A 19,022-nucleotide genomic window follows, 5' to 3' on the forward strand; every position below is an offset into this window, starting at 1 on the left:
GCAGGACGAGTACACCCAAGAAAGTGCCGGACGCCCTGCCATTCCCTCTATCACATCTCACCAGTCCACGTCTCCGCCTCCTCCAGTACTACGGACTCATGGTCCTCAAACTCCTCTTCCTTGACTTCAACAAGTCTCAGGCTATTCCTATCTTTCGGCGGCACAGTCTGAGCCACAATGACCGTTTCTATCCCGGCTGGACTATACTCCTCGGGCCCCATGGGCAGCGCCTCGACATCGATCTCCATGTTCAAAAGAGCCTTGAGGATGACCTGGCTGCCCGCCTTGCTCATTACCTCGTTGGCTTGTTTGCATAGGTCCGAAGCCACGCACTCCCTACAGCCGTTTTCACAAAAGCAGTTCTCGATCCGCTTCAGGGCCTGCTGGAGGAGATGATCGATGTGCTCAAACGCCTTAGTGCTGATACCCGATCCATTAGCGCCGCCCTTGGCGTCGTAGAATGTCAGCCGGCCGGGCCTCTTCCTCTGCGACTCCTTCTTGGCAAACTCTTTCAGCGCAACTTTACATTCCGTCCGTACATCACCCGGCAAGCTGATGACGAAGTTGGGCATGAGGCTCAGGATGGCATGTTCCGCCGCGTGAATGGACGCCGCAATGTGTAGCCGTCTATCTGCGAGGATTTGCAACGCTTTCTTTGGTATATCGAGCCACATGCCCTTTCCGTACCGGATGACGGGAGGGTTGTCTACATGCACGGCGTCGAGCACACGTTTCCTCTTGTCGACCTTGAAGAAACCATACACGTTCTGCTGGATCTTAATCGTGCCGTAAAAGGCCTTGGACAAGGACCCAGAGATTCGCCGGATAGCTTCCGTCTCAATCGGATCAATGTCGGTGAAATCTCGTTGCGTTGTGGTCCACTCGACTTTGACCCTTTCTACTCGTGCCATCATCTTGTCAGGTTGGAAATCCCTAACGAGATACTTGTTCCCTTGGTGCAAAAAGATGGCGCCGTCGTATATCGTGAACGTTGCTCTCGAGGCCTCAAGCTCCTCCAAGACCTCATTTTTCCCGTGAGTGATGTCGATAATGGCAAAGTGGTCGTCCTCGGTGTCGCGAATGGCAACGAATCTCGAAGGCATAGGATGGAATCGATCGTGGCAGTGGTAAAAACCCATGGCGTCTCTGAGCAGCCTCTCCTCGCATATTTGAGGTAAGTCCTGCCCGAAATACTCCGCATCCGCAGTCGGCCGGACGGGCATTTCATAAGCGGCACATTGAATATGCCCCTCCCGTACCAACATGTTTTCCAAATCAACCTGAAGCTCACAATTAGGCTTCGAGAAGAGTTCATCGGGGTTCTGCATGTAGTGTTGATCGGTAGGGAAGCAATCCCCCACCAGTATCGACAGCGAATCTTTATTTCGCCGTCCGGCTCGGCCGCTTTGTTGACGCAAGTTGGCGATGGTGTAAGGGAATCCCCACGTAAGCACACAGTCCAGAGTGCCAATATCTATACCAAGCTCCAAAGCAGTGGTTGCGACGATACCCAGGAGCTTGCCCTCGAACATCTCGGACTCGATTCTCCGTCGGTCCTGGGCGGTGTAGCCACCTCTGTAGCCCATGACTCTGTTGACACATTCCGGCCGCCCGAGGGATTCCAGCTCCTGCTGCACAGCGGAAACCAATTTCTCGCACTGATCTCTAACCCTGGTAAAGGCAATGATGCGGACGCCCCTGAGAACTAGCTGGCAGAAGAGACGAGCACATTCGTACATGGCATCCCCTCGGCCACTCGCTGGGTCCCCGGGATCTTTATACGGAGTATTCCAGCACAGGAATTCTTTGCGACCTATTAAAGTCAGTCTCAGCTGTCTCATTTCGGGTTGTCCGACAAAAAGACATACCTGAAGGCGAGCCATCGAAATCCACCAGACGGACGTTCTCCATACCAAATATGGTCTTGAAATGCTGCTTGGGGTTGGCCACTGTTGCGGAGCATGATATAAACTTGATGTGGCGGTTGCCAACAGCAGCACATATCCGTCTTAGCCTCCTCATGATGAACGCCACGTGAGAGCCCATTTGCCCGTTGTAGTAGTGTAACTCATCAACTACCACGTATTTGAGGTTCTTCAGAAACGTTCTCCATCTCTCCTCGTGCGGAAGGATAGTGATATGCAGCATGTCTGGGTTAGTAAAGATGATTCTCGCCTCTTCCCGGATCACATTTCGCTCGTTCATCGGAGTATCTCCGTCGAACGTCTCCACGAGTACATCCTCCATGCCCGGCATATAGCTCATCAGGTCCCTCAAACTTCTCTTCTGGTCTTGTGCCAATGCCTTTGTGGGGAAGATGTACATGGCTCGTGTGTTCCAATCCTTCTCTAGGGCGTGTATGACGGGAAGCTGGTAGATGAGCGACTTGCCAGAGCTTGTGGACGTGGCAACAACAACATGCTGACCTTCCATTAGGCCATTGATGGCCTCGGTCTGATGTGCAAAGAACTGAGTGATCCCCTTGGCGTTGTACAAGGCGTTTACAAGATCCTGGCTGAGTAAGAAGTTCAAATGACCATAAACAGGCTCTTGCGGCTCAAATACACGGTGTCCATCTGGGACGACTTGCCCGGTATACCAGGGAGAGTCTTTCAGCTCCTGGACGATCTCCGGGATACTCTTGCGCTCTGTTGGAATCGACTCGGGCAGTGCTCCAAGTTTCCTGTCGGTCGGCTCCTCAATAGTTGTCGGCATGGGGATGTGGACCTCAGTTGCCTTTTTCAAAGCCTGCTCGGGATCCATCCCATCTAAGACGCACTGATTGAGAAAAAGACTGACGGCGTCATTAAACTTTTGATTCCTCCTCTCTATAAGGTTCGTCATCTGCTTTTGACTGTAGACGGGCATTTTCAAGGCTTCCTCTCTCAGTTTCCTCGTAGGCTTCGTAATCTCGCCAGTCTTTTTGTCCTTGACTTGGCGCTTGAGGTCCCCATCCACGAATTCAAAGTAGAGCACTTCTTTCCCTCCCTCGATTGGGTTGTCGGGGTGCTGGTCTAGCTTTTCGAGACCAGAGATCCCCCCGACAGAGGCGTCTGGGGCGGGGGCCTGCGAGAGGAAGTCGCGTCCTTGCTTGAATGTTACATCTCGCTCCGCACCCCTGACCTCGGTCTGCAGCATGATCTCGTCCACGTAGGCAAATTTGACGCCTTCCGGACGAATGGCAGTGATTGCCGCGACTTCCTCCACCGTTAGGGATTTGTGAGTGTGCGATTCCACTGCGGATTTGATTGTCTCGAACGTGGTGGCGAGGTGCTTGCGGGTACAGCAGAAAGTGAAGACAAGATTAAGAGCACGATGCGTCTTTTCCAGCGCCTTGAAGCGTTCAGGCCAGTCTATCTTGCATTCCACGGTGGATGCTGCATTGTCAGCATGATTCAAAGCTGAACCTGATTTCTTTGACGTGGTCCGTTTCCTGGATTTGGCCGCCTTCGCTGTTTCGCTTGGAATTGCAGCATCGGTATACGCTTGAACATTGCCTGGCGGTCCGACAGTAACCTCTCCTGTTGATACAACTTGCTCGACTTCATTTATCTTCCTCTTTACCTGTGTCTTTTTGGCCGTAGACTGCTGTTCGTCCGACGCAACAGATGACATGATCGCAAGCCTCAATGGCCCTCAAAAGGCCCTGACTCCCCTAACATGGGATGTAGCAGGAGCACTTCGTAGCACTAAAAAGAGGCAGCCTTGTTAGAGAGCAAGACGGAGTAGATAGATGGACGCAAGTTTTCAAATCATCGAATGAGAAAGTGGCGTCGGGCCTGAAAACGCGTGACGCCACCTGATGGACGGGGTGAAAGATCACCGTGAGTCGTCTGCGTCACGTAATCCACACCGGGTCACGTGGGCCATGAGTCGACACCACAGACTCGGCTCAAGGTCTCGTCTCTTCCGAAATACTCCTCAAGTTTACTAGGATAACATGCACATTTAACAAGACTGGAACATGTTCTTTGTGCTTGTTTGATATCTAAACGTATCGAAGGATGCCTATTTCCTTGGTATCATGACAGGACAACGACCTGAGATATCCACATACTCAAACTGGACTTCTAAACAAGCCTCTGCCGTCCCGCCAAGTGTATGCCTCTGTCTGGTTTGCCCGCTCTCCGTCCCTTCCTATATGGTACCATGCACTCGATTTGTCACGTCGTACAAGGGTAGGCGACCAACAATGCCATCTGGTGCCCATTAAACTGTCCATCTCTGGAAACACGGCGCTCAGTTGCTTGAAAGCTCTCGTTGTACCATACCGACCTCATTAAGGAATGCCTTTGCACTCGCGGCGCTCATCTGCACATCGGAAATTAGTAAGTCAGATCACTTTGGCTGCGGATGGTGTTTGAAGATACTTACCCTCACATGTACGCTCACAGGCTTGGCGTCAGCACCCTCGAAGGCGGTGAACATGATACCGACCGATTTCAATGTCGCCTTCTCCTGGAACTGCATAGCTGGCAGGATGACCGTGTTCAGGAGTATTCTGTGTGTTTGGTCCTGTCTCATGATGAGACGAACCACCTTGTTCCCGTTATTGCCGCCAGCCTCGGGATCCTCGCCTGCGTCTTCTAGGCCAGATGCGTCAAAGGAGCCAGGTATCGGCAGGCCAGACGCATCAAACTCAACGCACGCCTCGGGAACATTGATCTTCAGCATGCCGGACCCACGTTCCTTCCAACCGACTTCCTTTTCCAAGTAGAATATCTTGGCTCTGACCTGAATTATGGTGGCCTCGCCGGCTTCGCCGTCGTCGACAGTGACTGACCACAATTAGCACCACTACAATACCTGGGCTGAACTCTTTCTGCTCACTCTTCTGCAGCCTGGTGCGTTTCTTATAATCCCCAGCCTTGGAATCCTCCTTGTCGGACTCCTCCTTTTCTTCCTTGTCGCCGGATTCTGAGGCAGCCTCGCCGTCGACGTCGGCCTCCTCGTCACTGTCGCCCTCTCCATCGCTATCAGGCGCTCCGAAGGGCTTGACTGCCTTCTCGGTCTTGAACGAAGACTCGCCCGTCTTGGCAAAGCTCGTGAGGGGCTTGCCGCCAAGGCCGCCTCCGAAGGCGCTGCCGAATGCCGAGCCAAACCCATTTGCGCCAGAGGGCTTAACGCTGCCGAAGGGTGACGCTGCAGAGCCGGCACCGCCGAAGCTCAGAGTAGGCGTAAGAGAAGGTGCAACGGCAGAGTTGGAGGGTGACAGAGCACCAAACGGTGATGCGGCGGATGCCGACCCGCCAAATACGCTTCCTTTCTTCGAATCTCCCAACGCACCAAACGGAGAAGCACTCGAACTTGCTAACTTGGCGAATCCAGAGCTAGCAAAAGCGGTAGACGATGTTTCCTTCTTGTCCTTTGCAAAGGGCTGTGATGTGGCCGGTGTAGCCTCGGTCGTAGCGCCCTCTGCCCTCTTCGTATCAGCGGCAGTAGTCGGTGGTGCCTGCAGAAGATCGGGTCAGTATGCAGGCTTTAGCAGAAAACGTGACAAAGAATAGCCCTACAGAGGAGTCGACGGCAGCGCCAGAAGAGCTAGCGACTTCATCCCTATGCCTCTTCTTCTCGGGTTCCAGTCGCAAAGCTCTGTCCTTGGCCGAGTCGCTCGAGGCGACGCTCTTGACGTCGATTTCGTCGATGTCCTTGTCCTCGTCTACCTGGTCGTGCGCTCGCTTCTTCTTTGGCGAAGAGACTCGCTCCTTGTGATCGTCGTTTTGTGATCCTTGGGGTGTGGTTTCGCCAGTGGCTCCATCTGCGGAAGGCTTCTCTGAAATAGCCGTGTGCTTCAGTTCCTTGCGGGCAGCAGCGGTGTCGGCGTCCTCCTTTGCGTCGACCGGATCAGACTTTGGACTGCCGGACTGAGGATCATCGGCCATGGTGACAGATGCGTGGGGTTGAATGGTTCGCCGTGGTCGTTGTCGCTTTTGTTGGGTGGTGTGGAGGTCTCTCTGCCCGGCTTTGCAAACTGATGGTTATAGCCAAGCGTAGAAATTGCTGGCGACAATGCCAGCAGATGCGCGAGAGAAGGGGTCGGGGAAGGAAAAAAAAAAGGGCAGACCCCCTCTAAGACAAAATATAAAATATAAAAAAACCCTTCCGATATCAGCAAAGGTAGTTGCAAAATTAGTGTGCAAGTATTGGGAGCCGACGTTCCACGTGCTGAGATGGTCGCGCGGCTGGGTTTGGGGTTGCTGTCGAAGATGTGTAGGTGCGGTGCGGTGCGGTGCAAATGCGGTGACAGCAGCTCAGCCAGTGTGTCTGGCTTTCTGAAGTTCAGCGTTGTTGCTGAGATGGAATAATTGGATGGGACCGACCTGTAGCTGATGGCAATCGGCCCAATCAATCGGTGCGCCCCGGCTCGGATAAGACGACACTGGGACTTAGAGAGCCCGAATTCCATTGGGTCAATGGCGGCCTGCATTAGCGCGCCTTACCCATTGGGACTTTCTGGAACTGGCCCGACCTGAACCTAGAGGTGAAGAGTTCTGCTGGGTGCGACTGGCAAAGGACGATGCGGAGCGGGAAGGGAGGGGTCGATTCACGCGCTGCTGGGGTGTCCCTGAAGTCCCCACCTCAGCATCGGTAAATTGCCCAGACGAGACTTCGATGGCTCTATGCAGCATCGGAGGCGTGGCTGACCGAAAAGGGCAACGTTAGGTGACAGTTGGCGGCAATTACCGATGTCGTTTGCGGTCAAGGCCAGGGCATGACATGAATGGGTGTCTGGGCTGAGGTGTGTTCCTTAAAGAGAGGCCAGGGCGATTCAAGCAATACAGCGTGCAAGACCCTCGGGAATGCAGGGAAACCCAAGAAATACAAGAATGCAATCAGAAACTCCCAATCTCCTTCATTGGCCTGCCATCATCTCAAACGTCACTAGTACAACACGATGGATATCTAGAAATACAGTATGCGCCCAGGCTCTTCACGGTCAACCGTCACGGCGCGTCTTCTCCTAGTGGTTCCCTTCGTTTCCGGGTAACATTATCCCTTCAGCGCCTTAGCTGATGAAGCAAAGGCAGCCAAGACCAAGGTAGAAGACGAACAGCGGATACACTGCGATGCCCACCCTGTTCTTGACCACTCCGCTGCCGCCAAGAATGCTCACTCCCGCAGCCAGAGACCACGCAACAAGGAAGAGGTAGACGGGGACACGGGCAATAGTCGGAATGCCAAAGGCCGAGAGCAACGCCGCGATCACCAGGGGAAATAGTGTGTATCCTATGATGCACACGCTCTGCGCAAAGGAGCTGTAGGCGTCGATCAGCATTTTGCTTGCAAAGACACGAAACGCCACCGAGGGTGTGAGAGAACAACAACTTACATGCTTCCTCCCAACAGCTTGATTTGCAATGTCACCACGGCCTCTCCGATCCAAACCATGGCAAAGACGCCGCTGAATACGATGTCCTTCTGGTCCGCTCGCGCGTTGAAACTCAGAAGAAGACTGAGGAGTAGACAGAAGATAAGCGGGCCCCATAGGTCCCAGTCACGCAGGCCCGGTGTCATGTTGTTCTGCGACAAAAGAGCCTCCGAGTCCATGAAGCGACTTGCCAATCCCGTGATCTCCTCACGGGCACCGGACAAACCAGCCCCACGGATGTTTGCATATGCGCCCCGGAGGCCGTCGGCGTCGAACATAGTCCCTCCAAGGAGGTACTTGGGGTACAGAACCTCCCTCATTTTGGCCCAGACGGCGAACAGATCTCGACGAAGGGTATCCCATACTGACTCATCAATCGTGTTTTGCGGCGCACGACGATCTTCACCCGGTATCCGTGAGGTCCAGGCGCTTTCGTTCAGTGGCCGCGACGAGGAGGAGCCAGAACCGGAGCCGATGTTGCCTGTCAGTGGTTGGCGCGACGATTGGTTTCCGAGGGGGTCGTCGAAGTCATCGAGGTCAGCTACACACCAAATGGCCGTCAGCTCCAAATAGTTTCACAGATTTACGGGCCACCATCGAAGCCTACCATCGTCGGGATCGATCAGGTCGTCATCAGCCAAGGGAGGGTTGGCGTAGTCGTCTCGTCTGCTTGTAGAAGCCATGATTTCGAGGGCTGCAGGGTGGGGACACCTCTATTGTGGATAGCAGTGTTGGCTGTTTGATGTGTATTCGACCGTCACCGCCGAATAATTGATAGTTGCTCGAATGCTACAGATCTCTGAGCTGGGGTGAGATGGACAGGATGTCTAATTGACGTACGTAGCAGCTTGCGACTCCTGGAAGACTCCACGGTTTCCTCTTACAGGCGTCGTATGGTCCAAGCTCCCTTGATCCGGAAAATACTAGCCCGCCATCCCGTATGCCTTAGCGGTACCGTTTAATAGCCCCATTTTTACTTGACTGCTCCGGGCCATGTCTGTTCAAGCTCGGATATCAATGTGGATTCTCGCCCGTCATCACACGGGCCCGACCCGCCGTTTAAATGCAGGGTCTTTATAGAGACAAACCCCGGTTCATTGTTGTAATTTAGTCGTCTTGTTGGACTCTCGTCGGACAACACAAGGCATACCCCGATTCCGGCGAAATGGTTCCCTGGTTGATGGGTTCAATCTTCCTCGCTTACAGTGCTGAGCAGTGACTTTGCAAGCTCTTAGCCAGCAAATCAATGCTTCCTAAATATACAGACAGGCCAGCAAGAGGTTGTGCTACTGGTGTTCTATGTACAATTGCCACCTCCTTGGCGAGTTTGATGGTATTTTGTTCGCCTCGCGGGTATCTGTTTTTATCCGTCTACCGCCATTTCTAGTAAAATGCGGAATGCCAATGTCTGTCATCAAACCCCCCTACTACCCAGGATGATGTCAGCCCCGCTATCAAGTCCATCTGCGTTCTCTGCCCAAAGGTTCCATAAGAATGTAAACTGACACACTTGCCACCGTTCCCCGATCACACGATTGATAAAGAAAAACAAGAAGAAAAATGAGAAATAGCAAACTGCGCCCCGAACGCCGAAGGTGGTGCCATTACCATACTCGTATTAATGCAGTTTCCTCATTAACCGAGTATTCGCGTTACTGCCATGGGTAGCGATAGCTATGGGATGGTTCATTCGGTCCAGCCGACGTGGTTGGGACATCATGGGATTGGCCTTGACCATTGTACGGCGGCGGGGTTTCGCCCCACGATTGCTCTTGCTGCACCACCGGTGGGCCATAGCCCTGAGCTTGCTGTTGTTGCAGTTGCTGGTGAGGCTGATGATGACCGTGGTGGCTCTGATTCTGTTGATGCTGTGGATGGTGTTGGCCTTGATCATGATTGTTTCTTGCATATTGATCGTACGCCGATGTATAAGCAGGTTGCAGACCGGGCCAAGTGGGCGGCGCCGGCTGAGAATAGGGGTAGTTATTCATTCCCATTTGAGGCACATGAGTGTAGCCTGATGGCGGGCCGTGGGGGTACGGCTGTTGGAACGACGACGATGGCGGGTTGAAAACCGTTTTTTCCTTGTCAAATTGGGTCCAGCGACGGACCGCCTGGTTATCAGGTCCAGAGTACGAGGCATTTCCCGCACTTGGATCCCATATCGGCAACCCGTCCGGTTGTGCTTCACCACGTGGCAGCCCACGCGTGTAAGTGGCAAGGTTGCCGTTGATTCCAACAAGCGCCCATGCAAAAACGGCAACATCTCTGATAGAGTTCATGAGGTGGTCAACAGGTGGTCCCCCTGCAGCCATCACGTTGTCGCTTAAAGGCATGTACTGAGGCATGAGGGGAGGCCTGAACGAATAAAGCATTTCTTGTGGAACTTGAGGCCGAATCGGATGGTGGCCCCAGGGCGCCGCAAACAGCCCATTGGTATAAGTTGGCACGACCAGCGGGGGGTGAGGCGCTGGGATTGGCGGGCGTGCCTTGCGGATCACGACGACGAGACCATCGGATGTGCAAGATACAACAGCCTCCAACTCAAAGGCTTGAGGCGGTTCCCGTGGGCGACTTCTCAGTGATTCCGGTGGAGGAGATGCCTGTGCCGCCGTTCCGTTGGCAGACGGCGCCGTGGTGGCAGCCGTCTGCTGTGTTCGCCCGCTCGAATCCGAGGCAAACGTGGAGCTGTGGTTTGACATGCCAGGCCGACCCTGATCTTCTTGCTTGATTTGCGGCCCGTCCTCGTCGATGTCCATGTGCCCATCGAGCTGGCCGTCGAGTTGTACACCCCCGCCGTCGGAATCACTTGAGTTCACGCTTTGACGCTCTTCATCTTCCTCCTCATCGTCAAAATCTTCAGGCCGGCGCGGATCTCTGTACCAGAACCTCAGGTATGCTATCGAGTCGTTGGCCTTGGCGCTTTCCAGACACCGGATAGCATCCGGCAGGCAATTCTCCTGTATGCACTCGTAAAAGCTCTTGTCTTTGATTTGATCGGGTCGAACGCCAAGAATAGTGGATACGGCGTTGGTTGCAAACATGACGGTCAGCGTGCGCGTGAATCTGTTCAAGATCAGAGCTGCGCGCGGTTCGCGTTCCACGGCAGGCATCCTGAATTTGGGAGACAAATGCTCGAGCATGTGATAACGGGGGTCTCGGGGAGAACTGGAGAAAAGTCGCCGGATCTGGGGAGCTTCTAGTGCACGTCCTATAGAGGTTAGCATAACGGGCAGGAAGAAGGGTGAGAATGGCCACTTACTTTCGCTCTTTTCACCCCGCCTGTAAATACTGGTACAGGCAACCAGGACATCATGAACCACGGTGAAGCAACATTCACAGCTCACCCACTGGCCATCGCGTGACATGATGCGAACATAGTGAAGAACGGCGGCCTTGTCCAGCAGGACGCCGCGACTATGAATAGAGCGAGCGAAGGGCACCTCATCGGGGTGAAAGAAGTCGAAGCACGATTTTCCTTGCACTTCCTGGGTGGTATAACCCAGTATGTCGTATACTGAGTCAGACACGAACAGGATAGCAGCGCTAGGGTCCGTGGAGTGAATGGTCATAAACGTTTGCTCCATTGCAAGCGACTTTGGGTTGGTAACAGAGGTCGACGGGGTTTAGGTTGTAGGTCTGGCCGGCCACAGCTAAAATCGTATTTCCGCAGCTTGTCCTCAACTTTGACTGGCTGCAAATGCGAGTGATGTTTGGAAACCTGTCGTGTTGGACTGGCAGATAGCGTAGAAGCTGAGCAGCACCGACTGGTGTCGAATCGATTATTGTGGAAAAGAAAGTTGGTCTGGTCCTAAATGATGATGTCGTCCGAGGTGGACAGCCTGGGCCGAACGCTCGTGGATCGAGGGCCCCGTAGCAGTATGTTGCGCGCCGGCTTCTCGGTATAGGGCAGATGGCGCTGTCACCTTTGAGGCGAAAGGCGAAAGAGTCTTTCACGAGCTGTACGGATGAAATGGTCCAAGCAAACAAAGATAGGAACTGTGACCTAGCCGACTGATGACGACGGGAAAGGACAGGGGTCGAGTGAACTAGACCGTACACGCAGTGATGAGTAGTATGCCGTAAACTGGAACAGACCGGCAATGTTCCACTACCTAGAAGGACCACACACGGGAGCGTTGCAGAGAGTTGAATGGGGCGACCGAATTAGGGGCCTGAGATACTGTGGGAGCTCAAGGCCGTTGTTGCGGAGACGACTCGGCCGTAGAAAGAGGGACAGTTGGTATCAGCGGGGATAGATGTGGGCGTTGCGGCAGTAAAATAAGTACCTGACCCGGCGCAATTTGAATACTCGGGCCTAGAACGAATGTTGAATATCAGAAAAGATTTCCTTGATGCTTTCTCTGGCTGTGGTGACTGACGGAACGGGTCGATTGCGGACGATGTTGGTCAGAAGCGTGGCAGCAGGGGGTAAGACACCTAATAGTGTAGCCACAGCTGGGATGAAAAGGAAAGGGACTTGAGGGTGTGCGTTGCAGTGCGGACGGCGAGCATCTTTTTATGACAGCTCGTTCGGCTGGTGAAGGCAGCGGGGAGGACTGAGCTGTGACGGCACGGCACCGCAGCGCAGCAGCTCATCAGTGCAGGCAGCGGCATCGAATTACGGATGTGGATAGGGCAAGGTTTGTGAGGAGAAGTGACAGGGCCCGTGTAACGATGGCCAAAAGCCCCTCTCCATCTTGCAGCTCAGCTACGACTGCGAAGGCGGCGGCGGCGGCAGCAGCTGCGTGTGTCCCAAATGGTGGGGAGTGCGCATTTTGGAGAATGTATCCGTACACTGCATTGGATCCGCACCGGCTGCGCTCGCCGCTGTGGCGGGGGTTCGCTTATTCGTGGACCGACCCAGAATGTGTCCAGGGCCAGGGTCGCCTCTCACGTCAAGGCAAGGCGAGGCAAGACAATTTACAGAGCAGTGACATACGAAATACAGAGCGGTAACAGGATGGATGGCACGTCCGGACAAGGGCAGGGAGGCGGCCATGGGGTAGCTCCCCCCAAGGCTCCTCACAAATCTGCGTCTAATGTGCTCTGAAGGGGAGCAAGGGAAGCTACCCTAGTGACTGCAATCCTGGCCGGTAAGGGTACGGCCGTGCGGCGTACGTACGTCCGTATTGCATGTGCTGTGTTCGAGTAAGGTGCTCGGATGAACCCCGTCTCCCGTGACTCGTCGATACTCGAAACACACACAAGTCAAGTCTCTGTGCTCAGTGTTCCGGCAGCATTGTACGCGAAATGACGCTGAATGCATAGGCAGCGGGTGCAAATGCCTACGAGCATGTGCTCTCTGCCATCTTCTTCGCAGGGCACCGTAGAGCACATAAAACATGGGCAACAATTGATGGGGGCTTGTTCAACAGACGTTGACAGCGGGGCAAGACAAGCTGCACATATATGCGTGTTCCCTGTTTTTTTAATATGCGGCGCTTTTTTCCTTTGGGGGGGTGGGGAGGGGGGTTGGCCCAGGTTCGGACCGTTCAGCTGCGTGACAACACAACGCCGTATCGATAGATGGCGGTCCATCAGAGTCCAAATTTACTCCCAAAAACACGCGGACAAATGCAGCAGGTAGGTAGGTTACCGTAGGTAGACTGGTGTTGTAGAGACAAGAAGAGCCCAGCGGCACAAGTTTCTCGTCCCCGGCTATCAGGCCGGCGGGTTGTGAAATTACCTACTCGGAGGATCACGGCCACACTAAGCCGCTGCCCCGATGAGCATTGATTAATAAACGTGGCATACCTAGTGCACACGCCACGCCGCTGGCCACCTGGATATGGCACTAGGTGCCTAGGGAGACTGGCGTCCCTCAGACGCCCTTAAGAAACGGGCAACCAGTCATATGCTGCTTTGTGCATGCACAGAGCGTGATCGTCGCACAAAACTGACAGTGACCTGCTCTGGTACAACATCAAGTGTACTGACAGGTACAGAGTGAGGTACCCGGCTTTTGTGGTATGCTGTCGGTATCATCCAAGTCTGTTGACCATGGCCTCCTCCTTCATCCCATCGTGTAACGGAGCTGTATCATGCTAATGGCATGGGACTTGTTATTGTTTCCGTACATCTAGTCGCCACACTTGTTACTCGTGAGAGGGGATTGAAAGGTGAATGAACTAAGTTGTCCACCTGTCGAGGCAAGCCGACGAACAATGTTGAACGCTCGAGAGGAATCCTTGTTCCAGGGTCCGGATGCAACAGCGCAGGCGGTATCAACCAACCCATATCAGAGTACTATCTATATATGTAATTGTGCGGCCGCTGTCTGGCTGTCTTTCCGTCTGTCTGTAGACAGCTGTTGGCGGGCATCCACCATCCGGATGTTGCGGGCATGGATGGCGGTGGGCAACAGCCGCTGGGACATGCGTGTTCATGGGTGGTTATACCGAATGGGGAGGATTGGCGCGCTCCCCGAAACAGCTGGGCTGGCCGCAAAGGCTAACGATGGATTCTTGACGTGTTTGGACTACTGTTGATGGATATTACTTGAGCCTAAGAAAAATGATATGGTGGCTTCTTTCCCCCCCGACTTCGGGTTTCTTAACCGTGCCCGATGTAAACGGCTTCCACAGCCGATGCGCCGTCGGCCGTGGTCATGGACTATGGGCTCGCGGAATGAGACCCGTGCTGGGCAAGAAAAAAGAAAAGAAGAAGGAGAAGAACCCTCCGTCATCAGCCAGTCACCCACTCGAATCTGGAAATTCAAAATCATCAACAATCTGAAGTCGGCGAACAAGCTGTGGGTTTCTGTGCTTAGCTCTCCACTTCTTTCCACTGCCCATGTCCGTGATACTGAGAGCAGACATGGGGTCTGGGGATCTTGCAGGGACAGCCGGCAGCTCTTATCTTGTTTGGGAAGAGCTTGCGAGACCGCGGCCTTATGTCCCAATTCGAGCTGGCAGCCGATAGAGATTGCAGGGCAACCGAGCCCGTTTCCTTCCCTACAATATACCCGTACTAACACTTGGTAGGCTCTCTCGACTCTGATGCTTGCTTCCACCTTGCCTAGCCACCCGTCATCCGTGTCAACGGGAGTGGAAAGGCTAAAATGGCGTCCGTGTGGGTTGAGCGTCTGGGCAGGGGCGACGCTACGCTCTGCTAGGCATAGCTCAACGTGCGACTTCGGTTTGACAGCTGTGAAGACATCAGAACCCGGTTAACCAATTGGGATCTGCTGCCGGGATGCCCCTGAGCAAGCAGAGAAGCCATTGCTATTCCATCTCATCTCTCCAAGCTGCCCCTTACGGATGTATCACGAATTGCCAGCCGCGACGGGATTCTACGACCCTGCTCGATGGCTTGGCAAGCTGCAGGAGCGGGCACTATCAGGAAGCGTTCTGTGTTCTAAGCCCGGAGGGCCTAACAGGTCATGTGGCACACAGGCTGTCCAGAAGACATACGCAACGCAAGCATATCCGCGGTGCAGACAGACTTTGTTGACGGGTGGCGGGACTGCAACATTGGAGAGCCCAGCGGGAGCGATCAATCTGGAACCATCGCCATTCCTTAGCAATTGCGGACATCCGGGGTTCGGGGTGCGCGGCGTATTTCGATGTAGGATGTAGAATATCCGGAGATACCTGACTCCGGCGCATTCACGGTCGGACTCTCAGACTCTTACTCTCTTCCCCCTGGGAGGAGGAAGTGGGTTGGCGCACGAAATAGATCATCAAACAGGGTCCTCCAACATTCATTCGTGATGTGAACCGCATCTAGACAGAGCACCGAGGGTGCGGTGCTGAATCGCGAAGGGAGGGGGTTTGTGCGACGAACATGGAGATGTCATGACGGCCCATGCTCTTTGGCCCATGGGCGGTGACCCACGACGGGACAGGACAGGTTTATTGGCAGTTGGCGGATCCCAAGTGTCATGGGCTGGAGTGGACCTAGAGTTATTGACAGGCAGGGCCATAATGCGATCTTTTTATTTGTTTATTTTTCGTGTCGAAATGCTACGGCAATGCCAGCTCGATGTGAGTATCCTGCGATGGGTAGCCAGCATCGAGACTCGGCAATTGGGTGTGAAGGGTGGGAGTCTAGGGGTGGCGAACGTCTATGAGTCTGACAGTCTCGGACATTTGTCACGTTCATGTATACTGGCTGACGTATCCCCGATCCTTGTGCCAATGTTATTGTGGTTGCGTGACGGATACTGCATCCAATGCCGGAGCCGTATCCGTAGTGTCATCTTGCATACGGCACAACGGTAGCGGGTGGTGCTGTTGAGCTGAAGGCACTGATGAGAGGAGAGAATTGCCCAGGGAGATGCTGAGTCTCAGGCATGCTCCTACGAGGCAACGCTGCATCCAAGGGTTGGCTAAAGACCACGGCTCGGTCTCGGTTTCCATCTCTTCCTCTTCCGAGTCGCCCAACAGAGTATACCCTCTCTGGGCTTGGCCATAGCGTTTCGATGTTCAGTTTCGTCCCGGCCATTGCTGTTTGAAGAGGGCGGCAGCGACCTTGTTGACGAAGACTTGACCTTAAAGGGCCTCAATTCAAAAACGAGAGACACCCGCCCATTGTCGATGAAACAACCTACGTGGGTGAGAAGCAGCTGTCTGTCTCCCTTTTCATCCCTGGTCCCTCTTCCTGGTATGCAATTGGCTCAGAAACGCAAGCCCAAGCTCGTGGCAAACCGGCGATCGCCTCACTCTTGCTCAGCTGGGAGTGGGGATCTTTTCTTACTCACTTACTGACGACCATCGCCAGAGATTCAGGACTTGCTCTTGGGTTCGTGGCCTTGGCGCCAAACACCTTCTCTGGACAGGTAATGCCGTGTATGTATGTGCGATAGCACACCCTCTACCTTGGTTGCAGAAGGATGGGGAAAAAGTCAAGTCAACTCGTCGCACATGTCCTTATACCAAGCCCATATAACCAGACAACCAAACACGTCAACGCTGAGTGGAGACCGGACTACTATACACTACTACCCATCTAGACATGTAAGTGAAGTCAGTTTTGCTGGATTCTCCAACCCCGGTCTGCTGGCGGCGCAGTCGTTACAGGCCTCTCTGCCCCATTTTGGTCCCCTGATTTAGGCCAAGCCCGAGGAAGACCCCTCCTCCACCCGTTGAAAAAAAAATTGCCCCAACTGCAAGTCACCCAAGCAATCAATCCAATTCCACCGTCCCGTCCTATCCCATCCACCACCAAAACCCAACAGGAACACCACATACACACACACACACACCCAAGGCGTCCCCATCTCTCATCGCCTCGCTTGGTCTAGACTGCTGCCATTCTTGGCCCAGGCCCGTTTGCAATTTGTTGCACTCCCCCCCTCAGCTACTACCCGTCGTAACCATCCACCAGCCAATTTTTGCCTTGTCGACGACAGAAAACAAAAGTCGCCCGCCACAGCCACAGAAGGGGATTGGCTTGACCCAAGAAGTAGAACTCGGGCCGGGGTCGCTTTCGACGCGTCCTCCGTCTACTGTCCTCATCCACGCCAACACCCGCCCACCTCAGTCCTGCCATGGCCCCCACCTCCGTCCCGACTCCCTATGACTTCCCAAGACTGAGAGTCTCGGTTCATCTTGAGGTACGTACGTTTCCTTCATTACGCCACGCCCTTCTGTGGCCGACGTCCTTGGCTAGTGTTGCCATCTTAGCCCCCTGTCCGTATTCGTCTTGACCAGAAGTGCATAAATGCATCTCATCCAGAAAACGCTACATCTACACGATTCGTTTTTTGTTGCTTTGCTCATTCTGACATTAACTACAGGATGACACCAGATATCTTGCTCAAGATGATCCCGTGCCTGGTAAATCCTGGGACCAATCCATCAAGCTCTGCAGACCAAATCTAAACTCTTCGCTGTAGAATTCTTTGATGTCAAATTCTGCCCCTACCAGCCTTTGGATGCAAGTCCCGTCTTTGCCGCAGTCAGCAAAAAGCATGCAAGTACTCCCAAAGTGTTTATCTGGACGCGGCTTTCAGCTGGGCTCCTGTTTGGATTCTGACATCCTTTGCGGTCCTAGATAATCGTTTGCCGTCTCACGACAACTGCTGATGACTCGAATCCCTGTGAGATTATCAGCATAATTCGGGATGACGATGTGCGCTCCCTCCCCCCCTCCCAATAGCCCAATTGACCGCACATGCCGAAGAGACTGACTCGACTACAGGCCGAGGCGAGAAATTATTACTGCACTTGGACCAGGGATGCAGAGACTGGAAGGCCACTGCTGTGCTACGGCGGCGAGGATGCCAAGATCAAGGTTTACGACATTGTTGAGCGCAAGCTTGTCAACGTGAGATAGACCACCCTCTGCCAACCCGGAGACGTTTTGCTCACATCTCACTTAGTGTCTGGTTGGCCATGGAGGAGTGAGGCTTGCCTGATTTTCCGAATTGGAGGACTTGCGCTGATGCTCTATTAGGATATCTGTGATGTGGTCACATCGCCCATCGACCCTCTGATTATCGCTTCTTGTTCCGACGATACCACTGTCCGGATATGGAGTCTGGACCCGAAACATGAAAAGCAGCCTTGCCTATGTATTCTCGGAGGCGAGGGTCATTACTGGAACTTGCTCACACTGGTATGCCCGGCATTGTTGCTGAAGCCCGCGTATTAGCCGCCGCTAACGAGTCAACAAGGCCTGGCACGACACTGGCCGATATATCCTCTCCGCTGGTCATGATCAAATAATCAACCTGGCAAGCAACGCCTCTTCTCATTCTACTTATGTGCTCCGTGGCTAATACCCGAATCAGTGGACGGTGCCAGACCTTCCAACGGAGCCTACAGACCGGCCCGTTGAAGTTCACTATCCTCACTTCTCCACCTCAGAGGTGCACAGCAGTCTTGTGGACTGGTAGGTTCTGTACCGAAGAAAAACAGACACAATCAGCTAAAGCCTCTCAGCGTTTCGTTTTTTGGCGATTATATCCTGTCCCGAGCCTGCCACGACGATGTAATTGTCCTGTGGAAAATCGAAGGCTTCTCGTCCCTAGACCCGCCCCCACCACAGTCTATGGCCCCGACCACCATTAACCCGGCTAACCTTACCCGGTCTGCTTTTAGCCCGGGCGTCTCGGCAGAATGCCCGGCCCCCTACACTCGTCTGATGGAATTCCAAACTCCTGGTTGCGGTCCGCAGTTCTTCATGCGATTCAAGCTGCACTTCGTCCCGGACCAACATCCCATTCTGGCATTTTGCAATGCCAATGGCAAGATCTTCTTCTGGGACTTTGAGCAGATCAAGGGCTTCCACGACTACGTGAATGCCGTCAAAAAGCCCAGGAGCGACAACGACGAGCCCGTACCCAAGCCATCCTGGTTGAACCAAATCGTCCACCGTGCCAATAGCAATGCTAAAGGGGTGCCGACAGTCAGAGAGAGGAAGGCGGCTGATAAGGTTCATCGAACGGACCTCGAGCAGGTTCCCGAGTTGACCAGCCAATACAACCAAGAAACACTGCACATGTGGACTGAGAAATACAATGTCGGCAACCCCCAGGTGCCTCTGAAGGCTCACAAGGTAGAGAACTGTGGCGCCTCGACGTTTGTCGGCAGGCAGGTGGCGTGGAGTCCTGGAGGCGAGTGGTGTGTCGTTGTAGGTAGCTCCAACTTCGCCCTGGTTCTGCAGAGATGGGCACCGTCCAAGAAGGAAACGTGAAGCAGAGTTG

General features: G+C 53.9%; 5 protein-coding genes across 5 annotated transcripts; 1 reads left to right on the top strand and 4 right to left on the bottom strand.

The window, feature by feature from the left end:
* Positions 1 to 50: 50 nt before the first annotated feature.
* Positions 51 to 3,615, bottom strand: EsH8_VIII_000761 (ATP-dependent 3'-5' DNA helicase; the record flags this gene model as incomplete). Its single annotated transcript, XM_083269803.1, has 2 exons — positions 51 to 1,813; positions 1,869 to 3,615. The coding sequence occupies 2 exons, from the start codon at positions 3,613 to 3,615 to the stop codon at positions 51 to 53; spliced, it is 3,510 nt and encodes a 1,169-aa protein (XP_083129571.1).
* A 624-nt stretch (positions 3,616 to 4,239) lies between these two features.
* On the bottom strand, positions 4,240 to 5,882 carry EsH8_VIII_000762 (uncharacterized protein; the record flags this gene model as incomplete). The annotated part of the gene is made up of 4 exons (XM_083269804.1): positions 4,240 to 4,311; positions 4,375 to 4,778; positions 4,831 to 5,452; positions 5,514 to 5,882. 4 exons carry the CDS (start codon positions 5,880 to 5,882, stop codon positions 4,240 to 4,242), a joined length of 1,467 nt encoding a protein of 488 aa, XP_083129572.1.
* A 1,124-nt stretch (positions 5,883 to 7,006) lies between these two features.
* On the bottom strand, positions 7,007 to 8,052 carry EsH8_VIII_000763 (uncharacterized protein; the record flags this gene model as incomplete). Its single annotated transcript, XM_083269805.1, has 3 exons — positions 7,007 to 7,256; positions 7,331 to 7,910; positions 7,977 to 8,052. The coding sequence occupies 3 exons, from the start codon at positions 8,050 to 8,052 to the stop codon at positions 7,007 to 7,009; spliced, it is 906 nt and encodes a 301-aa protein (XP_083129573.1).
* Positions 8,053 to 9,021: 969 nt separating this feature from the next.
* Positions 9,022 to 10,956, bottom strand: EsH8_VIII_000764 (PAS domain-containing protein; the record flags this gene model as incomplete). Its single annotated transcript, XM_083269806.1, has 2 exons — positions 9,022 to 10,580; positions 10,632 to 10,956. 2 exons carry the CDS (start codon positions 10,954 to 10,956, stop codon positions 9,022 to 9,024), a joined length of 1,884 nt encoding a protein of 627 aa, XP_083129574.1.
* A 5,906-nt stretch (positions 10,957 to 16,862) lies between these two features.
* Positions 16,863 to 19,012, top strand: EsH8_VIII_000765 (WD40-repeat-containing domain protein; the record flags this gene model as incomplete). Its single annotated transcript, XM_083269807.1, has 10 exons — positions 16,863 to 16,928; positions 17,112 to 17,151; positions 17,211 to 17,287; positions 17,369 to 17,446; positions 17,516 to 17,641; positions 17,697 to 17,717; positions 17,771 to 17,932; positions 17,991 to 18,050; positions 18,108 to 18,208; positions 18,259 to 19,012. The coding sequence occupies 10 exons, from the start codon at positions 16,863 to 16,865 to the stop codon at positions 19,010 to 19,012; spliced, it is 1,485 nt and encodes a 494-aa protein (XP_083129575.1).
* Positions 19,013 to 19,022: the final 10 nt, after the last annotated feature.

Source organism: Colletotrichum jinshuiense, chromosome 8 (genome assembly GCF_051148585.1).
Source record: "Colletotrichum jinshuiense chromosome 8, complete sequence".
In the NCBI taxonomy this organism is placed as follows: Eukaryota; Fungi; Ascomycota; class Sordariomycetes; order Glomerellales; family Glomerellaceae; genus Colletotrichum; species Colletotrichum jinshuiense.